The 14,888-nt window shown below is 43.4% G+C and overlaps 1 protein-coding gene across 12 annotated transcripts in view; it reads right to left on the bottom strand.

Annotated features, from left to right (window-relative positions):
* Positions 1-5,568: 5,568 nt before the first annotated feature.
* FBXO34 (F-box protein 34) overlaps positions 5,569-14,888 on the bottom strand; it is an 89,814-nt gene continuing 80,494 nt past the window's right edge. For all 12 annotated transcript variants that reach the window (XM_058739111.1, XM_058739113.1, XM_058739118.1 and 9 more), the window contains one exon: positions 5,569-8,843. In XM_058739111.1, coding sequence (XP_058595094.1) covers positions 6,695-8,843 — 2,149 coding nt within the window. In that variant the 3' untranslated portion in view covers positions 5,569-6,694. The remainder of the gene's footprint in view (positions 8,844-14,888) is intronic.

Raw genomic sequence — 14,888 nt, 5'->3', positions numbered from 1 at the left:
TAAACTTTATGCATTTCACACCAAAAAACCCCAATCCACATCCTGACCTGAATAGACCTTTTTCTGAAGAACACATAGAGAGGGCCAACAGACACATGAAAAGGAGCTCAACGTCACTAATCATCAGGGAAATGCTAATCAAAACCACAATGAGATACCACCTCACACCAGTCAAAATGGTTAAAATCAGACAAGTAAATACTGGTGAGGATGTGAAGAAAAGGGAACCCTGGAGCACTGTTGGTAGGAATGTAAATTGGTATAACCACTCGAAAACAGTGGAGAGTTTCCTCAAAAAATAAGTACCACATAATACAGTATTTCCACTACTGGCTATTTACCCAAAGAAACAAAAAACACTAATTCAAAAAGATATGCACCCCTGTTTACGGCAGCATTATTTGTAATAGCCAAGATATGGAAGCAATCTAAGTGTCCATGGATAGAAGAATGGATAAAGATGTGTATATATGCACAATGGAATATTAACCACAAAAAAAGAAACAAGATCTTGTGTGACAACATAGATGTAGAAACAAGATCTTGTGTGACAACATAGAGATGTGTTACATGGAATAATTCAGAGAAAGACAAATACCATGATTTCACTTCTATGTGGAATCTAAAAAAAGTGAACAGACTCATAAGTACAGAAAGCTGGTAATTGACAGAGGGGAAGAGGATGGGGGGATGGGTGAGACAGGTGAAGGTGGATTAAGAGGTACAAACTTTCAGTTATAAGTCAGGGGGCATGCCTGGCTGGCTCAGTAGAGCATGCAACTCTTGACCTTGGGGGTCATGAGTTCAAGCCCTACATTGGGCTTAGAGCTTACAAGTCACACAGATGGAAAAGTACAGCATAGGGAATATAGTCAATGATATTGTAATAACATTGTATATGACAGGTGGTAACTACACTTACCTGTGATGAGCACCGAGTAATGTACAGAATTGCTGAGTCACTGTTGCACACCTGAAACTAATAGAACACTATATGTCAACTATACTCCAATAAATTTTTAATGGGATTATAATAAATGAGTCTGTGTGTTATGTCTGTATTTTAAAAATGCAGGATCTTGAGCACCAATCAGAATCAGCACTGTCCAGTGGAAATAATGTAACCTGTATGTACGTGTAAGTTTAAATTGTTAGTCTCATTAAAATGGTAAAAATAGGTACAATTTTTATATTCAAGATACCCAAAATATTATTTCAACATGGAATCAATATGCAAAAACATAAGATGGGGGTGCAGAGAGGGGCTGCAGAAGGGTCCTATATTGTATTCTTGCCCTGAGCCTCAAAAATACTGGGGAAGACTTGCCCCACACACATACCCTTATAATAAATCCTCCTCAAATTCACTCATTTTGGACGTGCCCTCAGTTTCTTGTTGAGACCCTGTGCAATGAAGAATCTTTTGAGTATAGACTGGAACAAACTGAGGGGTCTTAGGCCCAGACTCCTGGCCGTGGAAAAGAATGCAGTAATGGGAAAAGGTCCCAGCTGGGTGCGGGGGCAGCTGCGTCACCATCCCTACCCAGGAGGGTCTGGCAAGGCTGTGGTGGAAGAACTGTTGACGGCAGGCCACACACCCTGCAGGAGAATCCTGCTCAACTGCCTACACAGAGGCGGCTTCAAGAGTAAGAGCACAGTGAAGGCCAACGGCTGAGTCCCAGAATAAGGAAGGCCGATGGGTCAGGCCTGGCTCCGTCTCTTCTCCGGGTGGCCTGCAAACACCAGTTGTGCAAATAGGGCATCTAACCTCTTAGATGGGGGAGGGGGGAACTGACACAAATACAACCTTGCTCTACATCTTCCTGATAAGCAACTTAGGTTGAATTTGGTTTTTGAAGAACCACATCGTATTTTTCATACTACTTAATAGAGACCTGAAAACACCAGTTTGTAAGTCAACTGATAGGGGGGAGGGGACAGAAAGGAAGTAATTTAAATAGCACAGGTGTTACTGCTCTGATTAACTGGGAGATGGGATGTGCCAAATTCCTCAAGTCTCCGTTTCTGCTGCACACAGCTGGTCACTCAGCAAGAGCACCTCCTCTTTCGTACCTTACACATTTCTCACCACTGTTCATGGTATATACATCACTGTCTACTGGGTGATGGACACAAAGGATTTCCAAGAGTAATTCCAGCTGTATGTCATTTTCCCCCTAAATGCTAACTTTAGAACCTAATCCGGGCTGTGTTTCATCATTCCAGAGAGAAAAGCCAAACATTTAATAGAGCCTTCTAATTTTCAACATCTTTTTAATAGCTCATCTTAATCCAAAGACAATTTGAGACAAAGGGTCCCTGAACTGATTTGTCCTGAGGTCTTTTCTCTGTTAAAGAGTGGATGGGGCAGGGGGGAGCTTTGAGGGAAGTAGGTTTCATTTTGCTTTTTAGAGGAATATCACCTCTCACAAGGGATGTTGCAGTGTAAGAGACTGTCACCTCTCTGTTCCTGACTCCCTTCCCAGCTACCAACACTAGTGGCTCTACTCCTCTAAAATAATACCACAGTCAAATGAGCCACCTAGAATAGGGGTGCTGCCTGTGGTTTCGCTTAGGCATAAATACACTGGAAGTTACCCACCGGAGCATGACTACAGTGATGTTTGCTCTTCCATGAGGTTGTGCAAACACCGGCTATGGCCACAAACTTAGGAATGGCATACACGTCAATAGAAGGGATTGCACATTTCCCACAGAGGTACTTTTACCAACTCACAAAGATTGCAACACTAGCTTGTTTGAACGCAGGGGAAAAGCAGGGATAGAAATGATCAGCTTCCCCCAGTGCTAGGTGTTGTGCACAGCAGAGAATGCATTTCACTGCAGCATGGTACCTGACCAGAAGAACTACAGAACATCAGTTGTTATTATACAGCAAGAAGTCTAGTGCAGACTGGCTTCGTTCTGGTTTTGAGACAGGCTGTGGGGAAAGGAAAGGACAAACAGCCAGTCTGCTGAGTGAAGAAGAAATGAAGGCAGTGAAAACCATGGAAAATGCCTGGGAATGCCCACATAATAAAAAGTCTCCAAGGCCAGTCCATAAAGGTTGGCAGGGAGGCCCTGACAAGTCCAAGTTGGAAGGGATAACTGGACAGAGCCCAGGAAGGGTGCTCCTAGGTCATGTGAAACTGTCAGCACACAGCCTTCTGCAGCCCCAAGGCCCAAATCAGCCTTTCAGGAGCCACCTGCAATGACAGAGCCCAGATCATACCAAATGCAAAACTGAGTTACCCAGCACAAATCTAGGGCTGCTATAGGAGCATCCCTAACCAAGAATCCCCCCATGGGACCAGCTCTGATTCTCCTAGATCACTTTATCCTCCCCACTCCAGGTTTCTCATACTCGATGGAAAGATAGTGTAGCCTAGAGCCATCAAAACCTGCCAGTGCACCTCACATTAAGGTGGTCCCTAGAGAGGATTATTAACGTTTTATGGAGCATGTACTGTGTGTGAGGCACTGAGGGGATGGCATGACCAAACTACCCTCTATGAGCCCATGGTGGGGGAGCAAGGTCAATACATAAAACAGGACACGTGGCAGATGTACACAGGGTGCTTGCTGAAAGGCACCCAGCCCGATAAGGTGGGCAGAATGGGGTGGGGTCGTGTGCACCTCCAGGGCACAGAGCTGTCAGTGTGCTAAGGCAGGGAGGGTATGTGGTCAGTTTCGAAGGATTCCTTCACATGGCCATTTTAATACCAGTCATTTTGATAAGGCCTGGATACAAATTTTTTATCTTAGCCCCTTTCCCATTTCCAATTCATTCCTGCCTTGGCTATCTGGCATCATCCACTGGGCAGGGAACAAGAGCTGAACTGCCCCAGGGATGATTCCCAGATTTCTCTGACTTTTCTAATGGTGGGAGAGGAAAACTAAGCCAGGCACATCAGAGCCTCTGAGCAAAAGCTGAGAGGTGTAAGTCTTCTCAATCTGTGTCCCCGTGGCAGTGGAGGAAGCTAGGGTCCTGGTGCCCACACTGTTGTTTCCCTTTCTTAGGAGTCTAAGGTTCTGGAGCAGTGCAGGAAGGTGGCTAGTGCTGCAATGTGGCAAGAAATTTCAAGTGGGCTGCTTCCTCCAGCTTGGCACTAGGGGGCTCTGAAGCACAGTGCCTTCCCCTAAGGGGAAAGCTACACTCCTCTAAATCAAGACCAGGGAGGGGGTGGCCTCTGATGCAACCTGCTAAAATCCCCCATCATTCACACAGCACTGGGAACTCGGTCCGGCCACAAAGTTCAAAAGGGGTCGTCCGTGATCTCTGAGGCCCCCAAGAATCACATGCCCAGATGGGGTTGGGGTATTCTTACCTTGTCCTCTGCTCTCGGTCAACTTGAGGTACAGCTTTGCGTCCCATGTGAAAACCAGATCCTGAATGGCTGACTTGGGAAAACCAACCAAAAGAATGGTTTATTTATCCTGCGTGTCCACCTGGGCAAATGGAGGACCAACAGCCAGCGACAATGAGAGCTACGTTTTCTGGGCACTTACCACACACCCAGCTGTCCTCTAAATCCCGTGTGTGCAGATCTGCTTTGATCCTAAATCACAAGCCATGACAACACAATCTGGAAGGTATGAAGAGATGGCCAGGGGAGGAGGACGAGCACTGGAGACTTCAGCCCAGGGCGCTCAGGCTGAAAAGCATTTCCAGCATACCTCCACTGGGGCAAGACCAGAGGAAGGGCACAGAGCCCATCAAGGAAAGGGAAGCTCTCTCAGCCTCTCCTTGTCCTGTATCACAGACGCATCAGTAAGTCTCGGGCTCTGGCCTAGCGTGTCAGAGGTGTCACTGTCGTTTCCTGCCAGGGACAGACTCGTTCAGCATTGAGAGACACTTTTCAGTTTTAGTACTGCCTCTTTGGAGAGGAGCAGCTTGCCTACCGATAAGGGGCAGAACAGGCCAAGGCAGATTCCAGTGTGGAAGCAGCTCCAGGGCCACCCACCCATCACCTCAGCCACAGGTGACCCTGGCTCCACCTGGCTCCAGTCCTGTCCCACTCTGCTTTGCTGACTGAGCCAAAGCCTACTCAACCTTTACAGCTCTCTCCTTCAGAGCCATGGAGGCCTTTACTCAATCACTTCCCCATCAGCCACTCTCTGGAGGTGACAGCAGTTACAAGGGTTTCTGGTGGGTGCCTGATTTTAAGACTAGTTTTTAGGTCCTCCACAGAGCTTTCTGGGGTCTGATACCTTCCAGCCGCACCCAGCATTACATGACCATAGACCTGAATGTATCCTCACTGACTTAGTAACGATTAGTTATGCCTAGACAAGCAGTGAGAACATTCTAGATAATACCTTCTCCAACAGGAGATACAGTGGGTGGGTGTTGGGTAGAACAAATTCAAAATAAGCGTTCAAGTGTTGCAAAAACGTAAGTTCATAATGTTAAGTGAAGGTGGTCTCTTTTCCGTGGCAGAAAAACAATTTTCTCTCCCTGCTTCTCCTAACAACTAAAAAAACCTTAAACTCTTAACGATTCAATTCACAACATAATTCTCCAATATTACCTCAAAAAGGGAGGAAAAGAAATCTGCAAAACTCAGGTCCCATTTAAGATGCATGTTTTTATTGAAGTTAAAAAAAAAATTCATAACCAGACAGAAAGAGTAAAGTAGACAAGAATGTTATAATCTGACTATATAATATTCTCTCATTCTTGATGGATCACTAAAATATAACAAAGGATTTTTCTCTATACTAATTTTAAGGTTGTCCAGTTAAACCATTATTTGGTATCTTCAACAGGTTAACCTCTTAACTATTTAGAGTTTCTTCTCAGAAACGTTCATATATTATACAGGAAACATTCATAGTTTATTTGGGAAACATTCATATTTTATACAGGATGTACAAATTTAAGATGAGACCAAAAAAAAACCCAAAACAAAACAAAACAAAAACCCACACAATTGTAGCCGCAACACTATCCTAGCTGCATTGTGGGGATTCTCTTCAGTCAGCTATCTGCGCTATACAACTGGATTTAATAGTGTTATTTACAGAGGGGTCAAAAGCACTCATCTAAGGTAAAGGCGCTCGGGTTTAATGTGCACTTTCACAGCCCTATGAAAACACAACCATTATATACACTGTAAACACCACAGGGCATGAAATCCATCTCCAACCACAAACCTCAATCTCACAGATCAAGCATACAAGGGCTAAGGTAAGGTGCCTGACTTTTCCTTTGTAAGCATACTTTTCATCCGAGAGTGCTGCTATTCTTTCCAGAGGACACTATTCACTTATTTCAAATATGGTGCCAGTGCTTGAAAACATTTCTGGAACCCCTTTTTGGGGATCGCCTGCATAGTCTGCAATGAACTCTGCTGAATGTCCTTGATGGTGGCAAGTCTTCGTCGTTTGAGGATGGATTTGATTTGGGAGAATAGGCATAGTTATTCACAGCCAAGTGAATCAAACCGTGGGATACCACCCTGGACCAAATGGGAGGTGCCACTATAAAACAATGAGACCGATTTCCTTGTACAGCTCGTAAAGCAAGAGTTTAAAAATTGCCTGAGCAATGGCAGTCCTGATGGAATACGTACAGATTCGCCTACAGTGACGGCTCTGAGAGGCAACACTCACTCGCATGGTAGCTCTACAGCTCTAGGTGGGGTTCTGCAATCCTAGAAAACCAGTCCTTCTGTCGCCTCTCATGTAGACTTCAGTATTCCTCTTCAGTTTCAGTCCCCTTCGCTTTCTTATGGATTGCCCGATTAAAGCTGTGGCACGCAGGGACCCAGTGATTGTCATGAAGCCCCAGCTTACAGCCAGGGAAGGCTTTCTGAGACCGGTGGCAGCACATCCAGTATCCTGGCCCGTAGGGCAATGCCTGGCAATAGGGCTTGGGGTGCCACCGGCACAGGGACACATCCCCTTTCACGTATTTTTTCTTGCACTGCTTGCAAGGGTCCTCTCTGTATCGTGGATCTCGCACCCAGCGGGAATCTGCTGGCCTGATATTGTAGTATTCAATGATAAACTTGAAATAGCAGCAGGTACACTTAAGAGCCACTAAGCTCTTGGTGGGAAGTAACCTGAAGATTTTCACCATGAGGTGGTGAGGCAGAAAAGCCATGTACTGCTGAGGCTCCAAAAGCTGCTGGATTTTAAACCTGGTCTCCAGAAAGTCATGAGACACTTGCTTCTTCCAACTGGATGCCTCAAGCACCGGTAATGTACTTTCCACAGGAGAGGCTGGCAGGACAAATGAATCAGCTGAAACACTTTTTTCCTCAGTGGTACTGTCACCCTCAGCAGCATCCTGAAGGTGGCCGGCAACGGAAGACTCCCTTGTGCTTTCATTCAACTGGGAACAGTCTGCCTGGTGCTGACCAGGTGGCAAAAAAAACAACATCCCTGGAAGTGGGTCTTCACAGGGCTTTAAACTAGAAGGCTGGCCTTGCTCTACCTTGGACACAGTGATACTAACGCACAAAGATTCCTTTCTTCTCTGATCAGGATTTTGGCTAGTAAGCGGCACGAGCTCTCTACTCAGACAATCAACAGCATCTGTGGGCAATTCAATGGCTTGAGGGCAGGTGCCAGCAGGAAAAGATGACCCAACAAGTTCTTCTGTCATCTCCACATCATATTTATTGCCATTTTTCAGGGCAGTTTGCTGATCTGGCTCAAATTCTGCACTGTCCATGAGGAAATTCACACTCGCTGGCAACGACGGACAGCCCCGAGGAGCACCGTCCCAGGACTCATCCCCCTTGGGAGAACAATGGTCAGCTCTTGAGGGGCCACAGTCCACAGATACAGACCCCACAGGATTCACCTGAGTGTCTGGTGCCTCCAAGGCCCCTTTGTTTGTTTTGCCTTCATTAGCCTGAGTGCCATTTGCAAGCAACACGCGGCCCACATTTCGACGGAAGCTGTTATTCCTCGAGAGGCTCCCAGGCTCACGCTGGCTCTGCCGCTTCAGGCACTCAGACTCCAGCCTGGCTACCATGTCAAGGACACGGACTGGCTCGCTCTGTGGTTCACCAACCTCAGAATTTCCCCTTTCCGTGGATTCTTCACAAGCTCCTGGGGCAGAAAAGGGCTCGGAGGCTGGGGGCACACTTCTGGATTGCCCAGGAAACTTCACCACAGCAGGTGAGTTAGTGCAGTTTTTCGTACATGTAGCTAGCAGGGCACTGGCTCTTTGCTCGAGGAAGGCAACCATCTGTATGACTGACAGAGGCCTCCCGGCATAGACGCCATCCCCACTGTCACTCACATAATGCACAGAACAGTGCTCAATGCCACACGCAAAGGGCTCAGGCTGGTAGCACCTGCTGTTGACTTCCCTCATCCTTTCCAACTGTATCTTGGCTTTTTTAAGATCTCCTGATTTTTTCCTTCTTTTAGTAGCTCTCCCATCAATATCCCAGGAGCTTTTTATTTTCATAGATCCTATCCTATTGCTACACTGGTGGGCTGCAAAGAATGCAATTTTCTCCTTGGTATTTCCCGGTTTCACAACAGCCCAGATATCAAGCGGCCCTTCCCCTTCTTCACCCTGGTGGATTGTTGCAGACGGTGCATTCTTCTTGGTTTTAACATTCAAGCTGCTCTCTATCGGACTCTTCCCACTCATACTGCACAGAACATTTGGAGAAAGAATCCCAAGAGGCTTTCGAGATGACGCTTTACCAAGAGAGGGTGAAGGAAAGACACTTGGTTTCATGTAGCTAGCTTTGCATTTTTCATCATTTATAGCTTCGTGGTGGCTCATAGGAGTTCTCAAAGTTTCCCTGCTGATTTCCAGAGGTCGCTCTTTCTTCTGGAGTTTCCAGTATGGCTTTAGGTGCATAACAGAGGCTCTACAGGAAAGAAAGACATATTTGATTAAGGTGGTACTTTTGTTTTTAGAAAAGTTTTTTAACATACACTCAGATGGTTCTAGCAAGTAACAGAAACACTGTGTCAGTTCATTAAATCTTAACCGTACCAACTCTTATTTCAGCTAGTTTTTAATGTGACATCAAGACTAACAAGAGCAAAACAACCACTTTCCATGGTATATAGGCCAGAAGATAAACTGGAGAATTTCAGACTGAATAGACAGTGAATTTCAGTAGCTGACATTAGTTAACATTCTATATGTGAAATTAGTCCTTTAAATGTACTTTTTTAATGTAAAGTACTGAAGACTTCCAAGTATAAGGCACAGTATAAAAGGAAAGGATAAAGAACAGTCCAGAATCTACAGTAGACTGATATGATTCTAAGTCACCACAGCTAGCTTTTTATTGGTTGCAAACCAGTCTATCAAAATGTTGTACCTGCTTTTAAGCTGGTCCCATACTGTTGAATACTTATAGATGTTTATAATTTTTCACTTGTTTGCTTATGTACTTTGCCCATCTACTAGTCCTGACTTTCTAAATAATCTATTTGTATAAGCTCTTAACTGTTAATTTTCTCCACATACCTTAAATCAAACACAGAACACATAATCCTTATTAAGTCTAAAAACCATTTTGAACTACTGCAGAAAAAACAATGCCTTGTTTTGTCCCCTGACCAGGGCTGGAGATGGGAGCCATCTTAGAAAGAGGATTACATGCAGAGATCTGTGTTCTAGTCGTTGCTATATCATTAACTAGCTAAACATGGTGAGTGTACCTCGGAAAAGTCACTTCCTCTCTGGGTCTGACTTCAAATGTTAACTGAGGAGTTGGAATACTAAATTATCTAATGATCTCATCAATTTTACAACAAAATATCCACTGTTACACAGAACACTGTGTATTGAGAAAAAGTGTTTTGTAGGGATGCCTGGTCTCCTACAAAATAAACCTACAAACTAAAATAAACGTCTGCAGTCACAGGTTGGTGGTACGAGCCCCTCACAGCTAGGCAAATAGAGTTTCCCCACTCTTAATCGTGGGGACACTAGTCTAAGACACACATAGTTTGGCAACTCAACATATACCTTTATCATTTACCTTAAAACATTTAGTGCCTGCAATGTGTCAGCCTCTATGATAACTGCTTTCAGATACTACTTCTAATTGTCAAGGATGAAAAGTGATCATCCAGAACAAATTCACCTTTCAACTCTTAATTCCTTGAGTCTAGGCTCAGCTAAAAGAAGAAACAGGAATATGAATATCTTCTAGCTAAGTAAAGAGAAGTCTTGCATTTAAGACAAAGTACCTTTTCAAAATTATCCTGAAATAGATCAGATTGGTTTCTTGACTATCTTTGGCAATTTCTATCCTAAATCTGTGATGTGCCCCCTTCCTGCATTACAGCATTTTTAATAGCTTTCTATCATTATATTATATAATTTAGTCTTATAAACAGACCCACCCAGAATTCTTCAAAACAAGATGAATACATATGAATAAAATAGATAAATGAATAAATGACAAATGAATAAAAAGAGGTATATCTAGTGCTAACTTGGTCAACAATTTTCTGGTTTTTTTAAATTCCCTTCAGTCCTTCTAAGTGAAGGGAGAGAAATGGAGGTTGCTGAAAAATCCAATAAATTCTCACATAATGATCTCATTACAGAGTGTGAATAAATTTAAACTTCAGCAATGTGTGTGCCATTCTGCATCGCACAATATGTTCTCTTCGCCTTCCTCCCACACACATTATTTTAGGTGCTATTATTGATAGACAGGGACATTAAGAAGAAACTAAATGTAGTTACAGAAGGCTTTTGCTTGCACTTATTAACCTATAAAGTCAACTCAAGTGACACACTGCTAATAGACAGGGCTTTAGCAGGACTAAAATAGGAGATGATCCCAGGGACTAGAAGTGAGGAAAGGTACAATCAAGGAAGGAGAAAAGCCACTCGACATCATCAGGGTGACTGCTGGAGGGTAGCGGACAAGTCTGTGGGACCCCTGGAGGAAGCACAATGATGAGGCATGGGCTCTTGTCCCCTAATTAAAGGTGGCCCAGGATATTAACCAACCTCCTTCCTTTGCTGGGTTTGAATGTCCTGAGGCAGAAAACAGAAGAGTGGTGGCAAGAGTAGTAAGTTCAAGTGAGAAACTACGGAAATCTGAATTTGCGTTGAAATCAGTGGTAGACCACGAGGATATGATGCAGGGCACCAGGAGCTCTCCCCCAAAAACCTGAAAGGCAGAAACTTTACATCTCCAACAGATTACACCAGATGGTGGCGCTTTCCCTACCCACCCACCCCCTCCCCAAACACAGGCACTGTGGAAAGATTCAGCCAGGTTTCCATGGTTGCCAATCTCTTCATCACAATTGTACTTTGAAGTTCAATTAAATAAAATGCTGGGCTATAGCACCTACCTACACGAGTGTTCCATAGACATTCAGAAATATCCTTGTAAAAAATTAAGATCCCTGGGTACAATGAATCAGAATTTCTGGGAATAGATCCAGAATTTCTGAGATCTGTTTTCAACCTTTAGATTTAACTTGGAAGGGATTAAAGGTCATGTGTTAGATCCGATGCACGAGTATCAGTGGGGTCCCAGATTTGGGCTGGGGTGCTGGGACACCAAGAGGGGTGAAGTGGACCTGCCCAAAAAAGCCTTGCAGACAGTCCACACTGAAGCATCTATTTGAACAGCTGGGTAAAGACAGAACCATTTTGTTGTTATTCCATTTAAAGCACAAAACAGGCCAATGGTCTTTTATTGCCAAATTTCCCCTAGAACTCAAACTCCTCAGTTTCTTTAACAATACTTTTTCCCAGCTCTTTTCTCTTCTTCCCCAGCCTTTTAAGTCCATGTTCCTCAGAGCTCCTTGTTTTTCTAGACTGTTATTAATCTTAGGCTATACATCTAAGTGCTGTCTTATAGTTCTAACAACCACATACTGATGACTCTCCAGTGGCATGCTCTCCCAAACTTCATATCCTATTGCCTGCCTAGTAGATATATCTGGATGTCAAAAAGAATCTAAAAAATCAAAACAACTAGTTAATGAAAGCAGCAAGTACCTAGCCAACCAAGCCAGAAAGTTGAGTCACTTAAAGATTCCTCCTCCCTGACCCCCATATCCAATCACCAAGTCTCTAAAATGCTCTTCTCTTTATCTCTGGCACAACTGCCCTACTTTCAGCAGCCATCTGATCTCTGCTCCACTACGGGTACATATAGGAAAGCCTAACCTCTTTATCAATGGAATGCAAGGTAGAGCCCACCCAGCCAAGTTATCAGCTTCATTCCTGCTTTGCCCTACCATACTTCACACTTTGGAAGCTTATGCACAGAACCATTACTACTGGACCAGATAGACAGAAGGCCAATCACATCACTTAAGATGCAAATTTTAAAGCAGCCAGAATCCTAAAACTAACATAACAGCTTCTAATTTTTTTTTTTTTCACACTAACCACCACTCATTTCCTACTATCCATTTATCATCAGAAATTTACTAAACACTCTGGGCTGGATATTACCAGTGCAATTATGAATAAGACATAGTCACTGCCCTTACAGAGACAGAGAAGTCAATAAACAATTACAATGGAATATGATGTGTGTTTATAAAGATAGTATGGGTGCTGAGAGAATCTAAGCAGGGGGACAACATACAGAAGGAAGGGGTGTATGAAGGGACATAAGGGAACCACAAGCACCAAGCTCAGTCTTGAGGGTGTAGAAATAGGTCAGAGAAGCCCTGACCTTCTAAGCTAAGCCCTAAAGGAAGATACACAAGTCCTAAGAGGTTCAAAAGTAGATGATGCTTTTGGGAAACTGAGGTAGGTTAAGAATAATCAGTCTAGCTAAGGTGCTGGGAGTGGAGAGACAACAAGTAAATTAATTAATAAGCAACAACAGACAGGAACTTTAGCTGCTGATTATAAATGGAGGTTGAGGGACAGGTGTCAAGGATGGGTCCTCATCTTATGGCTTCATCAACTGGATGAACAGTGGTACCTTACAGTGAGATGGTGAAAAAAGGTGGCTAAGCAGATTTGGAGCAGGGAAGAGAGACAGCTGGGTTTTAAAAAAGTGTTGCCTGTAAAACAGATATCTAGTAGGCAGACTGACACAGGTATGGTCAAGAAAAATAGGAGGAAAGGAACAAGGCAGTTGCCACAGAACCATTTCAATGAGAAAAACATTTTCTGGATGGAGATTACAGATGTCATTTTCCAAAATTTCACAATGAACATATATTACATATATTACTATTATAAACAGGAAGAATGTTCATAAAAGAACAGTCACTTTTAGACCCTATGGCAAGGTCAATGAATAACTGTGTCCAGTTAGCAATGGAGATCCTTGGTGACTCTGTTGTAAGAACTACAGTGGGTGAGTAGCGCAGAGCCAGAAGTTCATGGTGAAGGAGTAACTGGAAGGTGACAAAGTGAACTTTAGCAACTCCTTCACGAAGCATGGCTGTGATAAAGTCTTTGTACATACCTGCCACCTTAATCCTTTCCAGGAAGAAAGTGACATATAACAATGAATCAATTAAAACTTGCACAACTTTCCTCCAAACAAAAGCCAAAATTCTGTTTTCAAATAATTCCAGTATTCCTTTTAGACTCTAACTTCTGTTTTCAGCTCAAACAAAGCTGGAAAAACCCTCACCTTTAAACACAGTGTACAATCCCAAAATAGAGCCATGGAAGAGAATTTAACTTTGTTTAGAAAAAAAAAAAGTGCTTGGATAAATCCCAAAGTTGAAAGAGTCATAGTAACTAACTCTAGACTATGGAGGAGTGAATTTGATCAATGAGGAATCAAATGGCAATATGGGGTCAGAATAGAGGAAAAGGATGAGATTTCTCTTTGTGCTAATAATAGGCTTAGTGCTAATAGGAGGCCTAAAATCAAAGACAGATGCTTGTTTTTTAACTTGTCACTCAGTGTATGGCATTGCCTATCGAAACAGACTAGTAAATAAGTCATTTCCTAAGTTTCTTTCTGCTATGTTAAAGGTACAGGAATGCACTCCAAAAAGGAGTCCACTTAAAAAAATTTTTTTTTAACTTTTATTTATTTTTGAGAGAGAGACAGAGGGTGAGTGGTGGAGGGGCAGAGAGAAAAGAAGACACAGAATTCGAAGCAGGCTCCAGGCTTTGAGCTGTCAGCATAGAGCCCGATGTGGGGCTAGAACCCACAAACTGTGAGATCATGACCTGAGCCGAAGTTGGACGCTTAACTGACTGAGCCACCCTGGCACCCCAGGAGTCCACTTTTATTAGAATAGTTAAAAGCTCTTCTTCCTTTACAAAAGGCCAGAGGAATTAAAATAGACTAATCCTTGAAAGACCATTCCCATGATACCTTTAGAGGAGTTCAAGTATACAGTAAATAAATTCACTGTTTCTTTAAGAATGTAAAAGCTTAGGCTTAGGTCTTGATCTCCCGGCTGGTGGGCTGGTGGGTTTGAGCCTCTCATCAGGCTCAGTGCTGACAGCTCAGAGACTGGAGCCTGCTTCAGATTCTGTGCCTCCCTCTCTCTATGCCCCTCCCCCACGCGAGCACGCGTGCGTGCTTGTGTGTGTGTGTCTGTGTGTGTGTGTGTGCTCTCTCTCAAATAAAAATTTTTTAAAAAAAATTTTTTTAATAAAAAAAAAAAAGAATGTAAAAGCTTCCGGAGAACATCTTAAAACCACCTTCTTCACTGAACCATTACAGAAAAGACTAGCAACTCCAGCAAAGTATTACATGTATATATAATGAAGTCTTTGTTTTTTCCAAATGAAATAATGGAGCTATAATGACTTTTGAAGCCCCACAGTGAGATAGTGGTAGCATTAGGATGAGAATTAGGTTAAGAGTCTCCTGGATCTGCACTTTCCTTGTTCAAAGCAAACAAAAATAAAAAACCTAGGCCCAGAGGTGCCTGGCTGGCTCAGTCTATAGAGCATGCAACTCTTGATCTTGGGGTTGTGAGTTCGAGCC

Source organism: Neofelis nebulosa, chromosome 7 (assembly GCF_028018385.1).
Source record: "Neofelis nebulosa isolate mNeoNeb1 chromosome 7, mNeoNeb1.pri, whole genome shotgun sequence".
NCBI classification, from domain to species: domain Eukaryota; kingdom Metazoa; phylum Chordata; class Mammalia; order Carnivora; family Felidae; genus Neofelis; species Neofelis nebulosa.
The sequence above is the reverse complement of the archived record's forward strand: the minus strand, read 5'-3'. Positions and strand labels throughout refer to the sequence as shown.